The sequence below is a fragment of the Crocuta crocuta genome, unplaced genomic scaffold, assembly GCF_008692635.1.
Source record: "Crocuta crocuta isolate KB4526 unplaced genomic scaffold, BGI_CrCroc_1.0 scaffold147, whole genome shotgun sequence".
NCBI lineage: Eukaryota > Metazoa > Chordata > Mammalia > Carnivora > Hyaenidae > Crocuta > Crocuta crocuta.
In genome coordinates, this window is record NW_027532594.1 from 2,081,624 (window position 1) to 2,105,473 (window position 23,850).

At 40.2% G+C, this 23,850-nt stretch overlaps 1 protein-coding gene across 1 annotated transcript in view; it reads right to left on the reverse strand.

Annotated features, from left to right (window-relative positions):
• Positions 1–23,649, reverse strand: part of LOC144244655 (uncharacterized) — a 56,121-nt gene extending 32,472 nt beyond the window's left edge. The window contains exons 1-2 of the mRNA XM_077780026.1: positions 23,533–23,649; positions 18,439–18,514 (exon numbers count right to left, since the gene is read on the reverse strand). Coding sequence (XP_077636152.1) covers positions 18,439–18,456 — 18 coding nt within the window. The 5' untranslated portion in view covers positions 18,457–18,514; positions 23,533–23,649. The remainder of the gene's footprint in view (positions 1–18,438; positions 18,515–23,532) is intronic.
• Between the last annotated feature and the right edge of the window lie 201 nt (positions 23,650–23,850).

A 23,850-nucleotide genomic window follows, 5' to 3' on the forward strand; every position in this document is an offset into this window, starting at 1 on the left:
CACCCCCATCTGCTTCTAATGCCTGATACTTTATGTTAGATTGTGTGTTGCTGTTTGACTCCCCAAACATCCACATACTCTCTAGATGCCCCTTTTGGCATCTAATAACCGTAGTCCTCTTTATTTGAACATCCACCTTAGAGTGAGCAGCATGCTGAGCAACTCACATGCTTTATCTCACTTAAACCTTCTGAGTCAGATTATTATTCCCATTTTATAGAAGAGGAGCTTGAGGCTTTGAGAGGTCAACTTGTTATTAAGTAGTGAAGCTGAGATTCAAACTTACATCTGTCTCCCCTCCTTGGAGTTCTAGTCTATGCGGGTCTCCCCTCAGTGGAAGACAGCCCCAGTCTAGATCTTTCTCACCACATGTGTGTTCTGAACTATGATGGGCTCCTTTGGACTTTTCAATGCATTTTATAAATAAGTGTGCTTTTGTTCATCAACTATCCTCTCTGTTTCTTCTTTTACTGCTACTACAGTCATATCTTAAGTGACATTTAGGAATCTAAGCAAATCCCACAGCATCCCTGCCTCTTGGACTTCTAACGGTCCCTCAAAGGACATCATAAAAGGAAAAGGCTGGAAAACCTCTGAAAGGAAGTTTTCAGAGAGTGTTTACATGACAAAGAAGTCAGGAAAATATGGTATTGTTATGATTCTCTTCATCATTTCAGGATCTGAAGTGGTTCAGAAAGAAAGACATCCAAAAGGAAGATGGACTTCCAGGGGATGTGACTCATAAGGAGGAATATGAAAGAGAGAAAAGCGACTTGTCAGATGGACAATGGGCTTTTATTTGAAACATATGGGGCCATATGGAAGACTACAGAGAGGTGGAAGTTAGAAAGGGACCGGAGGAGACAGAAGATGTTTCTGGCTTGGGCAGGGTGAGGGGGTGGGGCCCCGAGACGGAGAGCAAAGGAAATGAGTGTGGAAGCACAAAAATACAGGAGACCTTTGTGTATAACAGTAGAGAAACAAATGCCCTACTTTTAGCATCTTGAAAAACACTGGCTGTTTATTAACAAGAATGAAATAAATTTCTCTAATGCTTTCTTCCAAATTACTCAGAGAGCCTCAAAAGCTTTCTGCTTATGCCACACGTTAACCAGGAGAAAATCTCAATCTTATCTTCTCTGATAGATAGAATGATAGCATAAAGAGCTCCAGATTCATGAAAGGATGGTTTCCAGAGAGAGGCATGAAAAGTGTGTTTCCTAAAAGATACCAAATCTTTATTTATTTTTTTGAGCTTGCCTATTACCTACAAGCCTTAAGGAAACCAAAGAAAACAAATCCAGGCAGAAGGGAATTGGTTTCCTTGTTTGGCTCATGTCTCCACAAGGAATGGTCATATGTATGTGGCTTCCTTTGGTGCCACTTATCAGTCCTCAAATAAAATTCTGTGGACGACTTTTCTTGTCTCTGAGGAAATGCCTGTATCAGAAATCTCTGTTTATAAAAGCAAGTAACTCAGAAAATGCCATCTAGTACTCTTGAACTTAACATTCTTGTACAAGTTTATCCTGATGAAATCCTTGGCATTTTCCTGAGGCTTTTTTTGCCTTCCTGCCAAAAGTTAATTGGTACCTGTTCCTGTAAGTCTTGAATTCTCCTTTCCCAGCTGTAGAGATCAGCCTTACGGGCACTTTTTTACTTCAAAGTCTTTTCTCTGAAACTGTCCTGTTTTCTAGCCCTGACTGGAGCCCCATCCCCAGGCTCTGCATTATCCTGTCTTCTAGTGGCCCTTATACTGGATTCTTCTCTGGGGATCTCCACAGAACTGACAGAACTGACCTGCTGTAGCGTTATTTAAAGGTTGGCAAACTACATTAGGATGCACTGTATTATATCTACTTAGTGTTTGTCAGTCACCATAGGTGCCTAAGCCTTCCACATTATCTCAGATTGCCATCCAGCTCCTCCCAAATAAAAAGCCCAGACATACTCTTCCTTCAGTATTATTTCCATTATTTCCAGCTTTTTATGTAAAAGCTTAGACCTGGGAAGAAACATGATAGAGAAAAAGCATTGGCTCTGAGACCAGAGAGATCTAGTTTTAAATCCTGGTTTCCTCCTTTTTAAAAAATTTTTCTCACTGAACTTAGGCAAATGACCGAATTTCTTATTCCTTTATCTTTATTATTTTTAATGGGTTTATTTGAGGGAGAGCAAAAGAATGTGTGCAAATCGAGGAGGGCAGAGAGAAAGAAAAGAGAATCCCAAGCAGGCTCCACACTCAGTGTAGAGCCCGATGCAGGCCTTAATCTCATGAACTGACCTGAGCTGAAATCAAGAGTCATATGCTTAACCAGCTGAGCCACCCAGGTGCCCTATTTCTTTATTTTTAAAGTGGGAGTAATGGTAGAGCTGTAAAGATTAAATAAGACAAGGCATTTAGGTGGCTGGCACATAGTAGGTGCTTAAGATATTTGTTGGATAAAAGAATGGATGATATTAATGAAAGAGAAGGGCAAAAGAAGGAAAAAAGGAGACCCTACAGTTTTTTGTGTATCCACCGAGTACAGGCTTTATGGTAAGAGCCTCTCAGTTTAGTAAAGAAAACAGATACAGGCGCACAAAACTACCAAGCAGTATAGTAAGTATGGATGATGGAGGAGGGCAGAGGAAAGGTCCCTCCTTATGAAGGAGGAGAGCCAGGGAAGGATCGAGGTCTTACCTCTTCTAGAAGATCTGTATCTTTTGGGCAGAGGCTTTGCCTGCCTCTTGTACAATTATTGCTTACCAAAATATTAACATTTTATGTAACATAGAATGCAATGACTCCATATTATATATCACACCACAGAAATTCAACCAAGATGAGTGGTGACTTAATGAGGTAATGGAGCTGAGGCATATTAAGTGTGTTGAAAGGAAATACCACACTTTCTTTTCCAGATCTACAGAATAAGCTTTTTTGAGACTTGATTTCAAATACCTATATAAGCCTGGTACACAGAAAATGGAATTGGTTCTCCTGGAACAATGGAATTGGAAATGGTCTTGGTCTTATTTCCTATACCGTGTATCAGCTAGTAAGGCAAAGTCCCCAAACCTCCACGTTCCTTAGTTTTATAGGTACCAAATGTCACCAGAATTATCGTGGCATTATTGAGATAGGGTTAATGATGAGCACCTTGAAGAATCTTGGACATGTGCTCAAAGTTAGCCATTTTCTACAGGTAGATTGATTCCTAATCATGATGGAGTTATTGGTTACCTCAATACAATCAAAAAGCTTTTTAAATGAATTTTAATTACTTTTTAAAATGAATTTTAAAATGACACATTTTCCTCATTTTAATAAAGATTTTCTTCTAAATGAAAGTTTCAAAATGCTTACACTGACCCCACAGAATCAAATATTTTGATTTAATAATCTGGTAGTACTTTCTGATAAATATTTCCCCCTACAGTTAGAGAATAACCCTGTGTTGTGGATCAGTACTGTTCTCCTATTTTACAGATGAGAAAACTGAGGCAGGAGTACAATATATGATCTGCCTAAACTTTCTCAGCACCTAAAGGAAGACCTGAGAATCTAGTCCACAATGCCTATGGTTTTAAGTCTATTGCTTAGTCATGAGATGTAAAGCATCTCAAGAACTGCCAACGTCACTAAAAATGTTCTCTTCACGGAGGTCAGTGATTCCCTTCCCAGGATGTAAAATGTGATGAATGGCAGGGAGGAAAACAAACCACCTCAGAACAGAAAACCACACTGGAGAGTAGAATCTCACCCTCAGCTCTGAATATTATTATTCAAGAGTTGGAAAATTATGTGACATGACTGCACTGGGTTTGGCCACTCTTCAGTAATGTCTGTGCTATTCAAACACTCTTATGCAAACTCAGTTTCTAAAAGTTATGAAGGGAATTTTTGTTCAACAAAATGTTCTTGTAAAAGTCGTCTGCTATTAAACTCTAGACACAACTCCAAGGAATCTTTTACTAGAAAGCAATGCATTATTCCAACATGAATCACAGGCTAATTGACTGTTTTCCCAGGATGTTATAACTGACTGCTGTACTCCACTGGGAACTAGGATACTCTATGACATCTGTGACTGAGATGCCCACTGAACAAGGGTCCAACCAAATCCAATTTAGTGTGAGTTTGTTGGATGTAAAAGGGAACCTCATGGAATGTAGTTAGGGCAACTTTGAGTTAAAAAGACTACAAATTAGAGAGAATGTGTACAGGGGACATTAATCACCACACACTTAACTTATATTTAAAGTGGATCTATCAAGCACTTCTGGAACATTCTGCCTTTTTCCATTTGGATGTCAGGTGCAATAAAATTCCAGCATGGAAAGAGGAAGTCACTCTAGAATCAAGCCTTGAGAGAATGAATCTCTTTGTGTATGCAGGTGGATTATGACCACCATATAAGACTCATTAAGTGCCCAGATGCCCATGGCACTGTAATTGGCAGCGCCTGGATGAGGAATGTACTTTTAATGCCAGTCTCCTCACCCGCACCATAATTTTTATTAATGGCATTTGGGAGAGAAGGAAATCAGGAGAAGATACTATATTTTTAATGAAACATTCCAACAGTGCTTTGTTCTTTGAAAGTTTTATACATCTCTTCCTCACAAAAGCCAAGTGCATTAGCTCGAAAGGCATTATCATCTCTACTTTTAAAATTAGAAAACTGAGACCCAGGTAAAGGTAAGACAAATAGTAAGTTAGCTGCAGAACTTAGACTTATCCAGATTTCTTTCTTTTTCATGTTGATAGCTTTTGTTTAAGTTTTTAATCCTGCTGTACAATGTTCTCTACGAAGTTTTTAAGTTTATTTATTTATTCAAGTAATATCTATACCAACATGGAGCTCAAGTCCACAACTTCAAGATCAAGAATCTAGTGCTCCTCCACCTAAGCTACCCAGGTGCCCCTCTGTGAACTTTTAAATAGCCTTTAATACTTCCTGATCTTAAACAGCAAATACTTGACAGATACTCTACACACAAAAAAACTTCTATCTTGGTTCTAGGGATGGAATACTTGTGGCAAACTTTCCTTATGTAAAAACATTAGAAGGATATTTATTTCATTGATTTATAAAGTAAAAATTTTTTCAGTAGAAACACGAAGCTCTTTTATTGATTTGTGTTTGTTTTAAAAGTTATAAAATAGATAGGAAGGATACAGTAAATAATATAACAAATATTGGCCAACACTGACATGTCAGGGTTTGCTTCATGTATAAATATGAAGCTAATGTATCTCCCCACTTGTTCATTTTCTGTACACTTTAATAATACAAAATCCAGATTTTTTGACCCAGAAGCTGGAGAGTGCAAGGTCACAGAGACCACGTGAAGAGAGAAAGCTCCTCTCCACTCCTTGAGAGAAAAGCTTAAATTGTCAACAGGCCCCAACCCCAAGTAAAACAAGCATAAAGCTGCTGGTGTTTTCCAGAGGGAACTGGTGAATTATTATTTGCTGCATTTTTCTAGAACCTTTCTTCTAAAGTTTTAGGCAGCACCTTGATCCATACTCAGCTCTAAAATAAGGGCTTCTGAGTAATCATTCCTTGAAAGTTATTGATTCATTGACTGGCTTGTTTAGTAGCTCCCAGTGAAAGGGAAAAGGGCTTTGGACACAAAGAGTGACTATTACTGTTACCTGGACAAAGTAGAAAAGTAATTGATTGTTTTTCCCTGTCTATTCAAGTTCCTCAGATCAGCTCTTCTGAAGGGTAATAGGGTTACATGCTGAGAAGTTTAGGGGAAACCTGAGGTAATGCGAGACCGTAGGGGCTTTTTGTTGTTATTGAAAGGTAAATACCATTTTATATTCAAGTTCTGTAATGTATGTGGCATACGGACTGAAGGGTGACTCATTTATTCTTGGAAAGTGAATGATGGTGATATATTTTTCTTTTCTGTGTGTGTGTATGTGTGTGTGTGTGTGTGTGTGTATGTGAAAGTGTGTATGTGAGAGTGTGTGTGTGTGTGACTGTGTTTGTGAGTTTGTGTGTGACTTTCCTTTCTGGGCAATGACTCCCTTGGACTCACATTTGACATTAAGGCATTGTTTTAAACTGACAAATTCATTTTCAAATTGTTTCCACCAATTCACTTGTCTTATCATTTTATTTATTTTTTTAAATAATTTTCAAATATCTTTATTTTGAGAGAGAGAGTGAGAGAGAAAGTGAGTACAAGTTGGGGAGGGTCAGACAGGGAGGGAGAGAGAGAGAGAGAGAGAATCTGAAGTAGGTTCCCCACTGTCTGCACAGAGCCCGACAATGGGGCTTGAACTCATGAACTGTGAGATCATGACCTGAGCTGAAATCAAGAGTAGGACACTTAACGGACTGAGCCACCCAGGCACCCCTGGTTTCTTGTCATTTTAGAAATGTGGCTGAAGCAGCAGAACTACAAATGGAATGCAAAAGCTTGTTAGGGACTTTGGAATATAGGTGACAAATCAGAACCATGCAAAAAGGGATATTATGAAAAATCTATACTTCAGGACAGATTTATATTTAAAAGAAGAGTCTAAAAATTAAGAAATGTTGATAAAAGTGCTCTGCTTCATTAACATAAAATGTCAACACAAAATAACACACTATAACATGATATCCAATTTAGGATGATAATTCTTTACTTCCTTATACAATTCATTTCTTTTTCTTCTATTTTGGGCTCCCCTCTTTTTCTTGCTTGTGTAATTCACTTCAGTACTTTGTTTAAGATGAACTCAGAGATAAATTTATAGGTTCTGGAATCCCAAATCCTCAGTCTCGGTGTCTGTGTATTCATTTGGGGCCAGTGCCTTCCTGACTGATAGGTGGAAAAGGTGAACCCAATACCTGACATCCTTATTAAAGCATTAGGGTGTTTTTTGATTGCTGTTGTTTTATTCATCATTTTAAAAAATATAATTTATTATCAAATTGGCTTCCATACAACACCCAGTGCTCATCCCAAGAAACGCCTCCCTCAATGCCCATCACCCACTTTCCCATCTCCCTCACCCCTCATCAACCCTCCATTTGTTCCCTGTATTTTAGAGTCTCTTATGGTTTGCCTCATCAGTTTTTTCTTAGGGCTCTTGGATTTCCATGTCTTTCAAAGCTTTCTAGAATTCCATTCTGTGTTCCACTCTGCTACATGCATCCTTACCTCTGTCTGTGTTTCTCTCCACCCTTTTGAGATGTTATCTATCAAGGCATCATCAGGGGAAGAAGCACTGTGAGGTGCCAACATGCAAAAAGCTTTAAGTACATCTTAGATTGTAGTTTTCAAGCCTCATAGTACAGAGCAATGGAAAGACTATTCTATAAACAAATATTTGGAAAGACTCAGGAGAAGACTGGCTCTTCTAAAAGCAAATGATGGTTAACATGCCCAGATAATTTTTTGCAACTTGACTTGGAAAAGACAGTCTATGACATTCTCCAAAGCACTAAGTAGTCTTAAATGGATGATGTTGCCTTTGTTGGCATATTTAAAACTTCCTGGTTTATAGACCACAACATATCCCCAAAGTCTGATTTTTTTTACATGAATTAGAAGGTCTATCTGATATGTGTATTCTAAGGACTTTACTAACACAAATGATGTCCCTGGTACTCTTTGATTTTTGTCCCTTTTGGGATACTTGATTTTAACCATAGGCTTGGTATTTGCTCTGTTATAAGCACTCACATGATTTTGTCAGTAATTTGGTGCTGGATAACTGACTTCTTGTTTTTCAGGATACCAATTACCCTTCCCAGTTTACATCTTGTGTGGGCTTGGCAAACATCAGCTCCTCGCACCTACAAGGCTCTTCCTTCTCCAGACTCACTTCACGGAAACAATGTTTCTGTTGCAACTGGCTGAGGTTGGAATGAACTCCTCCTCTGTCTGCATTACAAAATAAGTGAAGACTAACGGGCCCAGGCAGGTTTTCTGTATCCTTGGATTGATCTCTTTGCATGCTCTTTGCCTCTTTTCAAGAGCTCTTTCTGTAAAATAGCCAGACTGCATCTAAATTTAACAATGCGATATGGTACAAACAGGCTTTCATGCATGCTGTGTCATCAAGGGGATTTCAGGATTGTCTAATTGGTCTGCCTTGGCGAATCTGATGCAATCTCCCATTGGTCTGTACTCAGGAATCTGGGTGGGAAGTGAAAGTACAGACAAGCCAGCCCGGGCCACCTCCACCATGCAAGAGCTTGCCACTGTGTGTGGGTCTGAGACCCAATTTCAGGCCAATTCAAAATGAAAAGCTTCAAATGAGTGCCCGGAAAGTAAAATGAAAACTGAATCTGCTTGCCACATCTCAGTGAGGCCCCTGAAATAGCAAAAGTTTGGGGGTCCAAGGTCAAGCTGGTGAGGCCCCTGAAATAGCAAAAGTTTGGGGGTCCAAGGTCAAGCTGGTGAGGCCCCTGAAATAGCAAAAGTTTGGGGGTCCAAGGTCAAGCTGGTGAGGCCCCTGAAATAGCAAAAGTTTGGGGGTCCAAGGTCAAGCTGAAGGGTTAAAGACAGACCCTCAGACTGATGAAGTAGCCTCTCCCTGGGGTATGGCTGTGGAAAAGCGGCACAGAGGAAGGCCAAGTGATCCGCATGGGATCTAAATTTCCACTGCTGGACTGGACTGTACCTCATCCAAGCCTTTCTCTCTGACACCCCCACAAGAGGGACTGGCTCCAAACGGAGCCACAGTTATATGAAATCCTTTCTGCTTTAGGACTTACAAGGGGAAAAGAGAATGTTTATGCTTAAAAAATATATTATTTGCTCTGATTTCTCTAAGTTATTTTTATTATTGAAATGAAAAGGAATCAGCTAAAGTGGTTTGGCATAAAACATATCACAACATTTTTTACTTAAAAGATCATTTTCTTCCGATCATCAATTCATGCTCATGAAAATAGTCAAATGTTACAGAAATATGCAACATAGAAAAGGAGAGGCCTTCCCTCCAGTACATTCCCTAGAGGTAACTTCCCATTCCAATTTCCCACCGATTATCTATGTATCTATGTATCTATCTATCATCTATCATCTATCTATCTATTACCTATCTACCTATCTCTAGTTTTTACAGAATGGAATCTTCCTTGATACACTTATAAGTTGCTTTTTCATTCTATTCAACAATACACCTTTCTATGTTTGTTTATAAAGATATACCTTGATACTGTGTTTGATTTTTAAGACAAATTTCTTTAAAATTATTTTACACAGAATAAAAGCCAAGAATATAGAGAGATATATTGAACCTAAAAATGCTTCCCTTCTCGGGGGTCCTGGGTGGTCCAGTTGGTTAAGTGTCAGACTTGGCTCAGGTGACGATCTCACAGTTCATGAGTTTGAACCTGACATCGGGCTTGCCGGTGTCAGCATGGAGCTGCTTCAGATCCTCTGTTCCCTCTTTCTCTGCTTCTCTCCAACCTCCTCAGAAATAAATAAACATTTTAAAAAAATGCTTCCCTTTTCTTCTCCATTCTACAGTATTACTCTGGTCTTTGTAATGTTTTTTAAGCATATGCAAATGTATGCATATATACTTGTTTACTCCTGTGTTATTTTTTTTTCACACCAATGGAATTGCACTATCAAGTTCCATGTCTCCAGTATTAAATTTAGTTTTCTCTCAGTTGTACTAAAAGGTGTTTAACTTAGATACAAGAGCTCGCATCCAGAGGGAAGAGACCACGTCTGTCTGGTTCACAGATACATGGAAGCCCTGAGGGTCTTCTGCTCCAGTCAGAGAATCTCAGAGAAAAAAATAAAAATAAAAAACAAACTACCCCTCCGCTCCAAGTGCTCAACAGATCTCACAGGATCACCATGTGGGCTTCCTCTTATAGGCACCAGGCAGCTTTGAGACCTGTTTCTGGGTGTAGGAACCATGTGGTGCTCCAGAGTCAATAGGGGAGTGTGTGTACTGGCTGCAGAGGGAATAAGGAGGTCAAAGACGTCAGCAGAACTTAACTGAGCTATAGTTTCCCTCGTGTCCAGCAATGTGTAAAATATATCCAATCTTTGTGGGAACAGAAAATCCAACTTTGATAGCAGGAAGCGGATTCTGAATAATCAGTAAGATTATGAATAAAGAATTTTCATAAAATTCTCAGTGGTATTGTTTTAGTAAATTTCAAAATTATTTGTGTGTGTGTGTGTGTGTGTGTGTGTGTGTGTGTGTGGTGGCTGAAATAGCCAAGTAACAATATTAAATAATGTGTGCATTTGAACTCTTATGGACACTACAATTTCTCCAGCATATTCACTGTGATATCCCCCCTCCCCAAATGTGATTTTGGTTTTTATTTCTTCAGTGCTAGGAAAACAAAGTAATCCTTGTCATTGAATTTGCGCATCATATGAGGCTATTAAAAAAAGTCCAGTAATTCTATTTGAGAAGAATTTTAACCATAGTTTTGTGGCTAACAGAAATGAAAACCAATATATGGTAGCCCTGAATAAAAGCGAAACTTATCTATTGGAGAGACTTCAAAGGTCAACACATCCCAGAAAGGCTCTAACTTATAACAGGAGACATTTATTATGCACTGACTTTGGGACATTAAAATGTCACCTCTAGAATTTATGGCTTTTGCAAAATGTGTACAATTTCTGTGGGGAAATTTCCTCATCCCAAAGGACAGGGATAATAGAAAGGAAGCCTTTTATTAGGGCTTACTTTTAAAATGTTCTAAAAGTGGTAAGGAGTCAGGATGACTGTTGTCCAGCTGGCTACAGGCAGTTGGTACATAAATCAGATGGAATTGGCCTTAGTGAGCTCTGTATGGAAAAGCTCACATAAACTGGCAACCGATCATTCCCTCTCCTTTATTTCTGTATAAACTGTTTACAGAAAACTATGTGGCAGAGTGTTTGAGAATAGTGACGTTCTAATCCCCAGTAATTCTTGGGAAATGTAATTGTAGGAACGGATTTCATAAAGTGCCTTCAATCTTATATAAATCTGTGTAAATCACAGAGCCCTGTAAATGCCATTTGGACATCAGAGCTCTAGCTGGGACCACAGCCTTACTCCCCTCTGGAGCTTTCCGAGGGCAGCCGCTGGTTCCCTGGCAGAATATTTGCCTTCTGAGTGGCTAAGTCTTATCACTGCTTTCGGGAGTTGCTGGGGAGTTGGGGGCAATCTCACCCTGTCTGCTGTGCTAAGAATTTGCCCCTCTGAGTTTTAAAGGCATCTGCCTTTCATAAGGAAAAACCAACCTCTGCTTCTGACTCACTGGCACAGAGACTTGCAGATGCCTAAGTTGAAGTGATTGCCGTGCCTGGCTGTGAACAGGCTCTCTCTGTGTTGAAAACTGAAAACCTATGTGGTAGATGGCATGAGTCCTGTTTCCTGGTGCTAACCTCTCCTCCACAAAAGCACTCTTAGCATGCATGAGGGATGACAAAGTGAGGCTAGAAATGTGTTGCTCATGGCTTCCAAAGCTGACGAGGATCAGTGAAAGAGCCTCTAGGAATGCAAGGAGTCCATGTCCCTCTTTCAACTTCCCTAATGTGAAACAAGTGGCAATTATAATCTTAAAGATACAACTCTGGGAACATGGGACAGGGAAAGTTTTCTCCCAGTTGTTCATACCGGAGAATCGAACGGACCCGCATAGGCATAGACACTCTGAACTTGGTTGTTACCGAACTGGATCTCTGCCGTGCTCCAAAATATGATTCCAATCCTGCCCCACTTCTCCACTTGTACACCATTGTCCCATCCTGGGCTTTGAGAATCTCTCACCTAAGTTATGTCTGAAGCCCCCAAATGGCACCTCTAGTTTTAATTTGGCCTCCTCTCATTTATTTTTCCTCTAGATCACTGCCAAAATGTGATCCATCCATCACCTACATCTATTAGGTCATTCCCCTATTTATAATCTTTTGAAACGTTTCCATCACCTACAGAATAAAGTCCATCTACACGCCTGCCTAATGCTCCAGGCCCTGCCTCCTGTGGCCATGCCTCATGCCAGGCACTCTGCCAACATGTGCCTTCCTCACACTCCTCATTCTCTCTTGCCTCTGTGCCTGTTTATGTTGCCCTCTCTACCTCCGTGTTCCCTTGGCTAGGGTGACTATGGTTCATTCATTAAGATTCAACTCATACACTGTCTCCTCCAAAGATCCTTCTCTGACCCACCAGAGAAGGGGAGCGATAAGGAACGAATAAGGGATAAGGGTGGATAAGGGACCCCACTGCTCTGTGGGCCGTCTCCTTCTACAGGCCCAGCCTTCAGGGCACTGACCTTATTACAACCTACTAGCCTCGTTGTGTGTCTTCTGGCCTCTGAGATGCTTGAACATGTGAACTGTGACTTCGTCATTGTTGTGTTCTCCCCTGAAGTATAGCACCATACTGGTCAGATATTTGATACCCTATAAATGCCTGATGAATGAATGAATGAATGAGTGAGTGAGGTGGGAAAGGCAAAATGAGCAATAAGAAGGGCTTATATTTTTATACAAGTTTTGCAAAGGTTATAGGAGGTTCTATAAAGTTTACAGTTTGTTTTTTTATAAGGCTGTTTAAGTTTCATTGGAAGCATATGTATTTATGAATAAGCAGAATAATTTAAAAAATAATTTTTAGGGCTGTGAGAGACTTTACAGAACACCTAGCCCAACACTTTTCTTTTACAAATGGGGAAACACAAACTCATAGAAATTACAATGAGCTCAAGGCTCCACAGTAAGGTAATGATAACCTGTGAACAGGTCTACAGAGAGTATTTATGGAGTCTACTGTACAAACTGAGGTCTGTGTTATATATGCTTTAATATTTATGTTCAAGAAAAGAATCAATATCATGATTCACAAGCGGTACATTCAGCCCTATCAAGGTACAAATTTAAGACACAAAAGTTGTGTAGGATTGCAGAATGTTCCTCAGCTACCATCTAAAACAACAGTGAATATTACACTAAATTCTTTTTCTGGAACCACCAATTGGAACCCACAAAGGAGCCAGAAAATGGGAGCTCAGTACTACCAGGAAGTGATATTTGATTTTGCAATCTGGAAAAAGGGACTTGACTAAATTAATTTGTCTTTGTCTTTTCTTATACCCAAGTGCTTTTGCTACCTATACGTTCCATATTCTGAAGCAGTGCCTACCTCTGATGTCAGCAGTGGCACAGCCCACAAGCTTGGATGGCATTTGCCCAGTTCTTTTGTCCTGAGGAACACAGAGCAAGAGAAGTACAACAGTGTTTCCCTGGGGCCTGGGACCCAGTTTCACTGGGACCGGTGCTAATCATCAGGGCAGATATATTTAGGGGTATTGGCTGTGTTGTACCATCACTGAGCATCCACATGCTGCTTAATATGCATGGGTAATTGTAGTATGTGGTATCCTCTAAATCTAGGGGACCAGGGCAAGAATCCTTCTTGTCTTGCTTCAAGAGCAGTATGAAATTTGAAAGAAAATCATACACAGTAACCATCAAGCTCCCTATCAAAATGTCCTGTGACGGTGATAAGGTATAAGGCAATAGCCTCCTGGGTCCTTAATACAGGGTTTCTCACATTCTTATGGCATTGCATTTAGGATCTAAGATATAAAGGTCTAATCAGAAAGGCCAAGAAACTGGGAATTTGCAGTCTTGGATTGTTTTCTTAAATCTACTAATTACCTACTGGGTAACTTTGAGAAAACACAACCTGTTAATGGTTAGCCATTTCAGTTTCTCTACCCATAAAATAAGCCATAAATTATCTACACCCTTGCAGAAATACCAGGAGAATAAGGGCTCAAACAGAAGGTATTGTATAAGGATAACATGGTTTTACAAAGTTTGAAAGTTGTTCTGACCTCCACTTAAATAGCATGATGTCAGGCTCTCTTGGAGAGAGTGTCCAACATAACCAGTCTTAGATGCAACAGTGTGTTTTCTTTGAGCCACTGAAAAGAAAAATGCTTTCTAAATTCAATCTATTTTCTTGGGCAAATGGATTAAATTTGTGTGTAACATGGAAGTATCATTTGAAAAGAACCCATTATGAAAACACGACCGTCGCCCGGGAGCCTCTTCTCTTCTGTTCACATCCCATCAGTCATTACCTGTTCTTTTCTGGGCTGCTGGACACTCCTGTCCCTCTTTGTCTTGTTATAAACTGGACAAATAGAGTCTTCTGCCTGCCAGTGCCACACTGAAGCTGATTTGAGTCCTTGAGTCTCCTAGAACAATCTGTTATTTGGATTAAGGATATATCAAGTAACTCAAAGACACCGAGACAAATGTGGTTAAAAGCAGATATTTTCCTGATTTAGATTAGGGACCAACTTCACAAGCTTGATTAAGGAGGCATTTAGAAACCCAAACCATCTAATCCTGTCTCGAAGGGCTGTGGGATCCCTGCTGCACAGCTGGAGTCATATTCCCTCACAAGAAATGTTATGCTTCAAAAGCAGAGAGCATCCCCCCTCCCACCTACAAGCAACACTGAACTGGTCTCTGGGGACCCAAGGACTCTGGAATCACCAGACAGAGCATGGTCAGGGTATAGGCTCTGATGAGCTGTAATTTCTTAGGGTTCTAGTTTGAAAACTAGCTCTAAGAAATCGGAGGTTTCTGGGAGGTGGATGGTTCATTTGTGCTTCCCTTTACCCATGGTAAGGAGGTTCTTCACCTTGAGAACCATCATTCCAGTGGCATATGTTTTCCATTTTAAAAAGTTTATGTATTTATTTTGAGAGACAGAGAGAGACAGTACAAGTGAGGAAGGGGTAGAGAGAGAAGAAGACAGAGAATCCCAAGCAGGCTCCACATTGTCAACGTGGAGCTTGATGTGGGGCTTGAACTCATGAACTGTGAGATCATGACCTAAGCTGAAACTAAGAGTTGGATGCTTAATTTACTGAGCCCCCCACGTAGCCCTGTGTTTCCCATTCTGGTTCAGTCCACTAAACCAGATCCTTCTTGTTCAGGGTCATCTCTTTAGAACCTGTCTCAGCCTTGGCCATGATAGCTGCTCAAAAATTATTTGTTGAACAAATAAACAAATAAAATATTACTTCATTACTCTTCCCTTGGCAATTATTTAATTAAAAAAGTGATACCCTACTTGCAAGATCTTCAGAAGTATTTTCCCATCCTAAATTTCCCAGAAATCCAAATGGACAAAATATTTCCATTTTAATTTTCAAATATCAGAAGAATGCAGTGACCACAGTTTATATTTTCCCTCCTATTTTCCTCAGGGCCTGAGTTGCTCATTTAACGCAATTTGCTGCATGTTTGGGTCAGTGACTTAAGTCGGGAGGCTTTTACAGTAACTCGGCGCTGTGGAAATCCCAGACCTTTGGCTGGGGTCTGGAGGAGAAGTCTAGTTTGGGTAGCTCTGAGGACCACCATAGTTCAGCACCAGGCAGAGGGCTGGTCTACTTAGGACAGCAGGTCTCCAGCCTCACCAGTTTGGTTTTGCATGGAATCAGTCAGCAATGCCTGAGAAAGACAGGGGGCCAGTCAGGATGACTGGGAAGGTTATAAACCAGAAAACTTCCGCCTTGGTATTCGAAAACCACACGGTATTTTACAACATTCCTGTCTATTAACTGCTGGGAAGGGCACTACCTTATTGCTTTTTGCATAATGGAACCAATCTTTCCCCTCAGAGGCCCTCGTGTTGCTTTGATCAAGTTCAAAAGATGAGGGAAATGATGACTAAGAACCTTGGGAACCAGACCGAAGAATCTCACAGAAATACTGAAGGGGTTTTTTTTTTTTTTTTTAAATTGTTGTTTGTTTGTTTGTTTTACTGATGCCTCATTTTGGTAAATAATTCCTATAGTCAGTGCACTTATCAAATTCCTTACCCAAATATTTGTTATTTATAAAATTATCAAGGAAACAGACTTGTGTTTATTATTCTGAAATCAGCAGCAGTTTGTGAATTGAAAACAGTCTTACTTTTTCCTCTTTCCTCTCCCTTTACCAGCCTCTTGTAAAAGTGCCAACATTATACACCCACCCCTCTAAACAGTAAAAATGAAAAATAAAAGTGACCTTGGTGAACTGTGTATTGCCTCTGCCCAGGTTAGACTTTGGGCCAAGAACTCACTCCCCTTAGCATCAGAGGTAGATATTTGGAACCGCTTGAGTTGGAAAGGGATACTGTAAATGTCTGTTTCCGGTTCACAGGGCCCTCAGCGTCACTGCATAGTTTGGACGTCTGACTAGTTTCCTGACTTTGAGAGTCTCCTACTTTAAACATGAGGGATTGACCCTGGAAAGGAAAGGAAAGACACGCACAAGTCTGCCACTGACTCCACCAACCATTACTCTCAGGTCGGGTTTCTCCCGGCAGGATTTAAATAGAACTATTGTGACAGAGAGAGTGCTTTCTGTTGCTGTCCTGAAGCAGGGTGGTGGTGAGGTCGTGGGTCTGCTCACATGGTGTGAGTGGGGAAGGCCAGGTCTGGGCCAGTTCTTCACAAGTAGCTTCCAGGAAAGCCCCACCTCTGCTCATCATGACCAAAGTACAGAGCAAAAACAGACACTTCAAACTCAGAAAACCTTGGTTAAGACTGTTTCTCTTCTACATTGTCCTTAAGTGGTTCTATTTATATTTTACAAATATAAAAGAAAAGCTTTGTTAAAAGGGGCACAGATCTACACATTTCTTTCCAAAGGAGCCAAACTTGTTAAATCATCATGAGGAAAGAACCAAAGCATTCCAACGAATCCTTTTAAAAAAAAAAATTGTTTTAAACATTTATTGGTTTTTGAGAGAAAGTGTGGGTGGGGGAGGGGCAGAGAAAGAGGGAGGGAGACAGAGACTGAAACAGGCTCCAGGCTCTGAGCTGTTAGCACAGAGCCCAACGTGGGGCTCAAACTCATGACCCTGAGATCATGATCCGAGCCAAAGTCAGATGCCTAACCTAAGGAGCCACCCAGGTGCCCCTGAATCCTTTTATTTTAAAATAACTACAGTTATCCTTTACCAGACTAAAACTCTAGGCCACAGTAACTTCACCTCTGCACAGAGTTGCCACCAAACTTAACATACATATTTAAACCATTTGAACTGTCTTTAGAGTCACCCTATTCTTGAATGTCCCCAATTTTGTCCTTACTTTCATGACTATGTTTCTACGTTAACAAACGGAATAGCGATTCTCACCTACCTCTGAAGGTCTTGGGTAGGTTGCTTCTATTCCTTTATAATTAATATTTTGAGCTGGCTGAAAAAGGATTCTGCTCAGTCAAGGTGTGACTCGTGGTTGCTAATTCCTGAGGGCAGTGGGTTCCTGTTGGCATGATGATTGAGGAGGCCGAAGAATCCAGTTTCCCAGAGGAAACAGGAGTAGGGAGAGATACCTGGGGAAGGGAGCCAGCAGGGGTTGACGCGAGGAGAGTGGGACACTAGCAATCAATGCCTGCCGGTGTTTGCCGGGGGACAGGGTGCATTACATAGTCACAAGTTAACGTTTCATATTCATGAATAAAAATTTCATTTACCATTATGAAAGTAATAATTTATGTTCATAAGTAAAAATTGCAGCAAATAATTTTATTATACCCAGGGGATCCTACTTGCAGGAGTCATCTCACGCCCCCACTCCCACCTGGCGCCAAGTAAGAGAAAGCCGGCCCCAGCCTTGGAAGCAAGGCAGCCGTCAGCTGTCAGTCACAGGCATCCAGCCAATGGAAATCCAGATAAGAGTGGGAGGGGGGAAAAGCTTTTGGTTTCCCTTTCTTCCAGCATTATGAAACAACAAGCGAAGTTGGTCCCTTAGGATTCCACTGAAGTCTCGCTCAAGCTACTTTCTCTCAGGAACTTTTGCCTTGAACCACTTTTAGGCACTGAACTAGCTCCTTCTTGCTGGAAGAACATTATTGTATTGTCTGAAATAGTGCATGCTTCCTTCCAGAAGGCCGGCGGAAAACCCCAATGATGCCTTTTCCCACTAAACTATTAGGATTTCTCCTTCCAGTAAATGCAAAAAGAAGAACACGCAACCATTACTAACTGGCAGCCTAGGAATGTTCTTTGAATTGAAAAGTTACATTTTTTAACTTAAAATTTCTATTATAAGTGCTGTCAGTTCAGAGACCATGCACTTCCATACATTTTTGGATCCCCACAATATCCACTATTATTTATGCACATAATTGGAGATGAGTAATAATTTTTTTCATAAGAAGGAAATTGACCGCCACATTTAAAGACTTTTTCATACAGAACTTTGGCCAAGGAAAGGCCCCTAGTATCTGTAAAGGTGATAGAGAAGCAGTGAGGATACTCCTTATCCCAGTCTAGTATGAAAATCTAGATTGATGAGTGGGTTTTACCTTTCACTGTCTGTTTTAATGAAGCGACGGAGGAATGTGAATAACTGAAAAACGGTTTATAATTCATACAAAACTCATCTGAATTTAGCTTTGATTTGTGATAAATCCCTCACCTCAGTAGTGACCATGATCCTTTTCTATTGTCTTTACCTTTAATCTCGGTCCCATTGATCAGGTCCTGGCTGGGAGGAGACCCAAGAAGACTCCAGACATCGGGGAAGGCAAACTGTGGGAAGAAGAGGAGAGGTGGGAGAAAGTGCTAGACTAGAGGACCCAGCAGTGGTAGCTGTTGAGGCTCATTTCTGATGCTAAATCACTTTGTGTTAGTGAGAAATGTTTTTCCCCTTTTCATGCCTGAGATTTCTTCTTGACAACTGAGATGAATGGACCAGATAATGTGAAATTTTCCTGCTGGGACTGTGATTGAAGTTCACATGTATATCAAAATTCATAGAACTTTGCATTGTTGTGGCATTATGCTGAATGTGGTTAGTGCTTATAAATTTAATAATAAAAATTAAAAATGGACAAACTGAGTCAAACAAAGAATTATCAGAAGCTCAAAGAAATTTAGGGACAAAAATGAAAACAAAGTAAAACATTTACATACTTTTAATTCCAGGGTTTACCACTGTTTCCTTCTACAGCTTATTTAAATGCACATTTCAAAGTTGTAATAGTTTTGAGTAAATCCCCTCATAGACTTGAATGTATGTAAATTTGATCTTGGTCATTTGAACTTGACACAATTCAGCAATTTTTAAAATTTGTATTCTAGTTATTCAAGTAAATGAATAGTGTCATTTGCTTATTTGATGCGATTTTTAAAAATGGGTCCTTTGAGAAACTGCTTCTGGGTATCAATACTAAAATGGAAACACTGGCTAAAATCATAAAAGCAGGAGAATTAATTTCAGGGCATTTTAAGTTCCCCCAGCTTCCTGGGCTCACAGGGCCTCAGAAGTTGAGAATTGTTCTCTGATGTCACTGTTCTCTGAAAGCTGATCCATTCAAATCCATATGGTGGACATCTTTGAATCACATACTGCTTACATTTTTCAGTGCCTCTGAAAAAGAATTTTCCCCTTTTAATCCTCAAAACCAAACTCAAATGAATTGTTTTACCCACCTGCAGCTTCCTCTGAGGAATATAACTCTTTGATTTAACCCATAATTTCCTCCATTCTCCAACCCCCAAATTATCCAATTTTAGTTTTAAATTCAAATCATTATTACTGTCACAGATTCTGAGCTGCGAAAATGGAGGGCGGTTTTTTTGTGATCCATCACGGAGATGTTACACAAATATAAACTGAGAGATTCCTCATTTCTTTAGTTCTCTACTACAAACTACAACTTTATTAATTCAACACAGTTTCAACATTGTTCCATAGACTGCCAATCCAGAAACCTTTGGCTTCTAAAAGCCTCTTTCAGGGACACCTGGGTAGCTCAGTCAGTTGAACACCTGACTTTAGGTCCGGTCATGATCTCATGGTTCCTGAGATTGAGCCCTGCAGCAGGCTCACCATTTTCAGTGCAGAGCCCACTTAGGATTTTCTGTTCCCCTCTCTCTCTGCCTCTCCCCAATTCGTGCTCTCTCTCTCTCAAAAATAAATAAAACATTTAAAATTAATTAATTAATTAAAGCCTCTTTCAAAGAGAAAACTATCTGCTGAACAACAAAGTCCATAGAGGAATGGAGCATGGGTCCCATTGGTTTGTGCTTCAGACAGAGGACGCTGGTGGCAGGAGGCTAGAAGAAGACTGTCTGTAATATAGAATTGCTGCTGGCTCAGGAAGCACTCAGACAGTGCCCAGGATCAGGTAATAAACAAATGGATGATGGCCAGGCCTCTCCTGGGCTCTGTCTCTTCCTTTGCACCCAGTTTACACCCCTCACATTCTATCATTGCATTGCTTCAACTAAACTTCAAGCTCATTCATGTTTCTAAATATCTTTCCTACTGGGGTGTCTGGGTGGCTCAGTTGGTTAAGCATCTGATTCTTGGTTTTGGCTCAGGTCATGATCTCATGGTCATGGGATCAAGCTCCACATGGGGCTCTGCACTGATGACACAGAGCCTGCTTGGGATTCTCTCTCTCTCTCTCTCTCTCTCTGCTCCTCCTCTGCTCGTGCTCTTTCTCTGTCTCTAAATAAATAAGCATATTTTAAATAAATAAGTAAATATCCTTCCCACTTGCACACATCCCTATTTTGTGTCATTATATTGTAAGGACATACATCATTGTAGAATTTTTAGACTGAAAATAAGTTGTGGTTCTAATAGTACATAATGTCACCATGTACTCATGAGTTCTTTGTTTTTAATTTTCTACTAAAGTTTATTTTATTTTGAGAGAGAAAGAGAATATGTGAGTGAGGGAAAGGCAGAGAGGTGGGGAGAGAGAGAATCCCAAGTAGGTCCCGCATGGTCAGCGGGGCTCAAACTCACAAACTGTGAGACCATGACCTGAGCAGAAACCAAGAGTGGGACACTTAACTGACTGAGCCACCCAGACGCCCTATATACTCAGGAGTTCTTAATTTATACCCTGTTCCTTCTGTGGGAAGAGCCCACCATTTACACTCAGGCCAATTGCTGCATATCTTGCAAGACCTGGTTATTCCTCAGATGCTCTGTGAAGCTTCTCTGACTGTCCACCTTTTCTGTACTTCCCAAGCATCCCAAGGAACCTCTATCACAGTTTATAATAGACTGTTATGGACTAAATTGTGTCCCCTCCCCCCAATTCATATGTTGAAGTCCCCATCTCCAGTATGTCAGAATGTAACTGTATTTGAAAATAAGGTCTTTAAAGAGGTGGTTAAGGTAAAATGAAGACATTAAGGTGAGACCTAATCCAGCATGACTGGTGTCCGAATAAGAAGAGGAGAAAAGCCAGAGATACACAGACACAGAGGAAAGGCCATGTGAGGACAAAGCAAGAAGTTGCCATCTGCAAACCAAGAAGAGAAGCCTCAGGAGAAACCAAATTTGCTGACAACGTGATCTTGGACATCTAGCCTCTGGAACTGTGAAAAATAGGTTTTTATTGTGTAAACCAGCCAATCTGTGGTATTTTAGCAGCCCTAGCAAGATAATATGCTGTCCTGCAAACTATTACTTTATCCATCTCTACTTCTATATTGTGAAGACCCTCAAAAGGGATTGACTTTGATCTCTCCAGTCACATAACCTAGCGATTGCCTGACATATGTCAAAAAAATATTTCTTGAATGAGAAAAAAAAGGATTTTCCTGACTCAATTTGATCATCAGCCTCTAGTCACTTGGTGTCTTATTTTGCTCCCTATTTTTATTCATCCTCTCCCATCCTAATCCTAGTGGCTTGAATACGTGTCTCTATTTTGCACCTAAGTCTTTAACTCTGTCAAATTTATTCCTAGTTTTCCGAGGTATCACTCAGGACATCAGCCATATCTGGAACCACCTCTCCTGCACTGGACATACACATGGCAGTTGGGTGCTGTGGTTTCTCATCATGGCAATATGCCCGGCCAAAAGATGTCAATTTACATGGTACAAACAGTGAAATGATGGCATACGTGCTCCTTTTCTAGAGTCAGGATAGTATCTCAATCTCAAAGTGGCTGAAACTGCTCCTAAGAAGAGCCTCTTATGACTGCCAGTTCTGATGTGATCAAAGTAAGAGAGCAGGAGTGCCTGGGTGGCTCAGTTGGTTAAGCATCTGACTCTTGATTTCAGCTCAGGTCATGATCTCACAGTTGCTGAGACTGAGCACTGCGTCAGGCTCTTGTGCTGACAGCATGGAGCCTGCTTGGAATTCTCTCTTTCTCCTCCTCACTTCCTCTCTCCCCCGACTCTCTCAAAATAAATACATAAACATTTAAAAAAAATAAGAGAGGAGGTCACTGGCACAGTGACCCAGCAAATGTTTAAAAGGGTGGGAAGTGGGCTTAGCAGAATTGGGAGCTACCTCACATCCTGAAGTAATTACTCCAATAAAACGCTCTTACATCCATATATATGTTAGTTTCTCAAATTAGGGGATAACTACATATAACAACTCAGAAAAATCCCATTTGTGTGAATAAAACCTGATTGTACTTTGAAAACATCATTTTAGCATTTTTCTGCTCTGGTCTCCTGGGCCCCAATAAACTGAGGAAAGAATGGCAGGGCTGGAGTATTTACACATCCACAAAGGCTGTATTTGTTTTCATATATACTTGCTGCTTGGCTGCTTGGCTCTGCTTTCTTGCTTAAGAAACACAGTGTCGAAATGGTATTTTATGTGAGGGTGTGTGATGAGTCCTCTTGTAAAAGAGTAGCCTGTTCTGATGCAAGTAGACTCAAGTTGACCTACTTTCTCTGGACATTGGTTAGCAAAATTTGTAGTGGACGCTATTTGAATCTAATGTGTGGAAGAATGTTTTCTCCTGTAACATGGTTTGTAATGGCAAATCATTCTATTTTGTATTGTGCCTGTGTGTTTTTTAATCCCCAGTTTAAATGGTAAGTCTAGCAATTCTGTACTTTTCCATAAATAGGATGTTTAATAGTACAGAGTATCTTACTGTCACAGCTATACTAAAATACTGTGGACCAGTTTGTTTTACTTTCCAAAGAAGTGTTGTAAGGCAAACTATACATTTAAAAGAAGAAATGGTTTAAGATTTAGCACTAGATGCCTTGAGGTGAGAAATTAAGAGCAAGGAGCTCATTTGTGACTTGAGATAATGATGAAGATCCTTCAGTAAATTCCCAGGACTGCCTCTTCTAGACTTTCAATTAAGTAAACTCCATACTAACTGTCCATTGTGTGCAAGGTGCGATGTAAATGCCTTGAGAGCCATTAAGGATTAACATCTTTTAAATGTTTCTGGTCCTCAAGGAGTTTACAGCAAAGTTGGGGACAAAAATTTTAATCACAATCAGGTCAAATAGAAATAAAATGTTTTAATAATAGATCTAAATACAAAGAGATGGCAGTTGCCGTAAGGCTATCCATGATTAATTGCTAAATGAGTTCAGCAAGCAAGCAATGCTCTGAGGCCACAGAGAGAACAGGCTTGGGAAAATATTGTCAGGACAGGTAGATATAAATAGGCCCAGGGGAGGCCGACAATCCTACCTAGTTGTTTCCCGATTATGAGACCAGGCAGACATGAGCTTAGCTCCACCAAGGATGACCTGGATCAAGTTCTTTTCTTCACTGAATCTTTCTTCTCAGAAGAAAATAAAGATGATAAACTTACCCTTTGAACTGTTGTGAGAAGCAGAGGAGCTCTGTGTAAGTAAATTCTTGGTAGACTCTCACACATATTAGGATTTATGAGAGCAAACTTCATGTTATATATCAACTTGTCTTTTAGTTTATTGTCCGTTTCTCCCACTCAAAAGTAAGCTGCTTGAGGGCAGGGACTTAGGATTGTTCTGTCCTTGGATCCACAGTATCCATATCACTATCCAACAAATAGTAAGTGCCTACTACATATTTGTTGAATGAATTAATCAATGAGTAATAAATTTAACATCAAAAGAAGTAGATTAGCTAATATTATTGTTCAACCCTA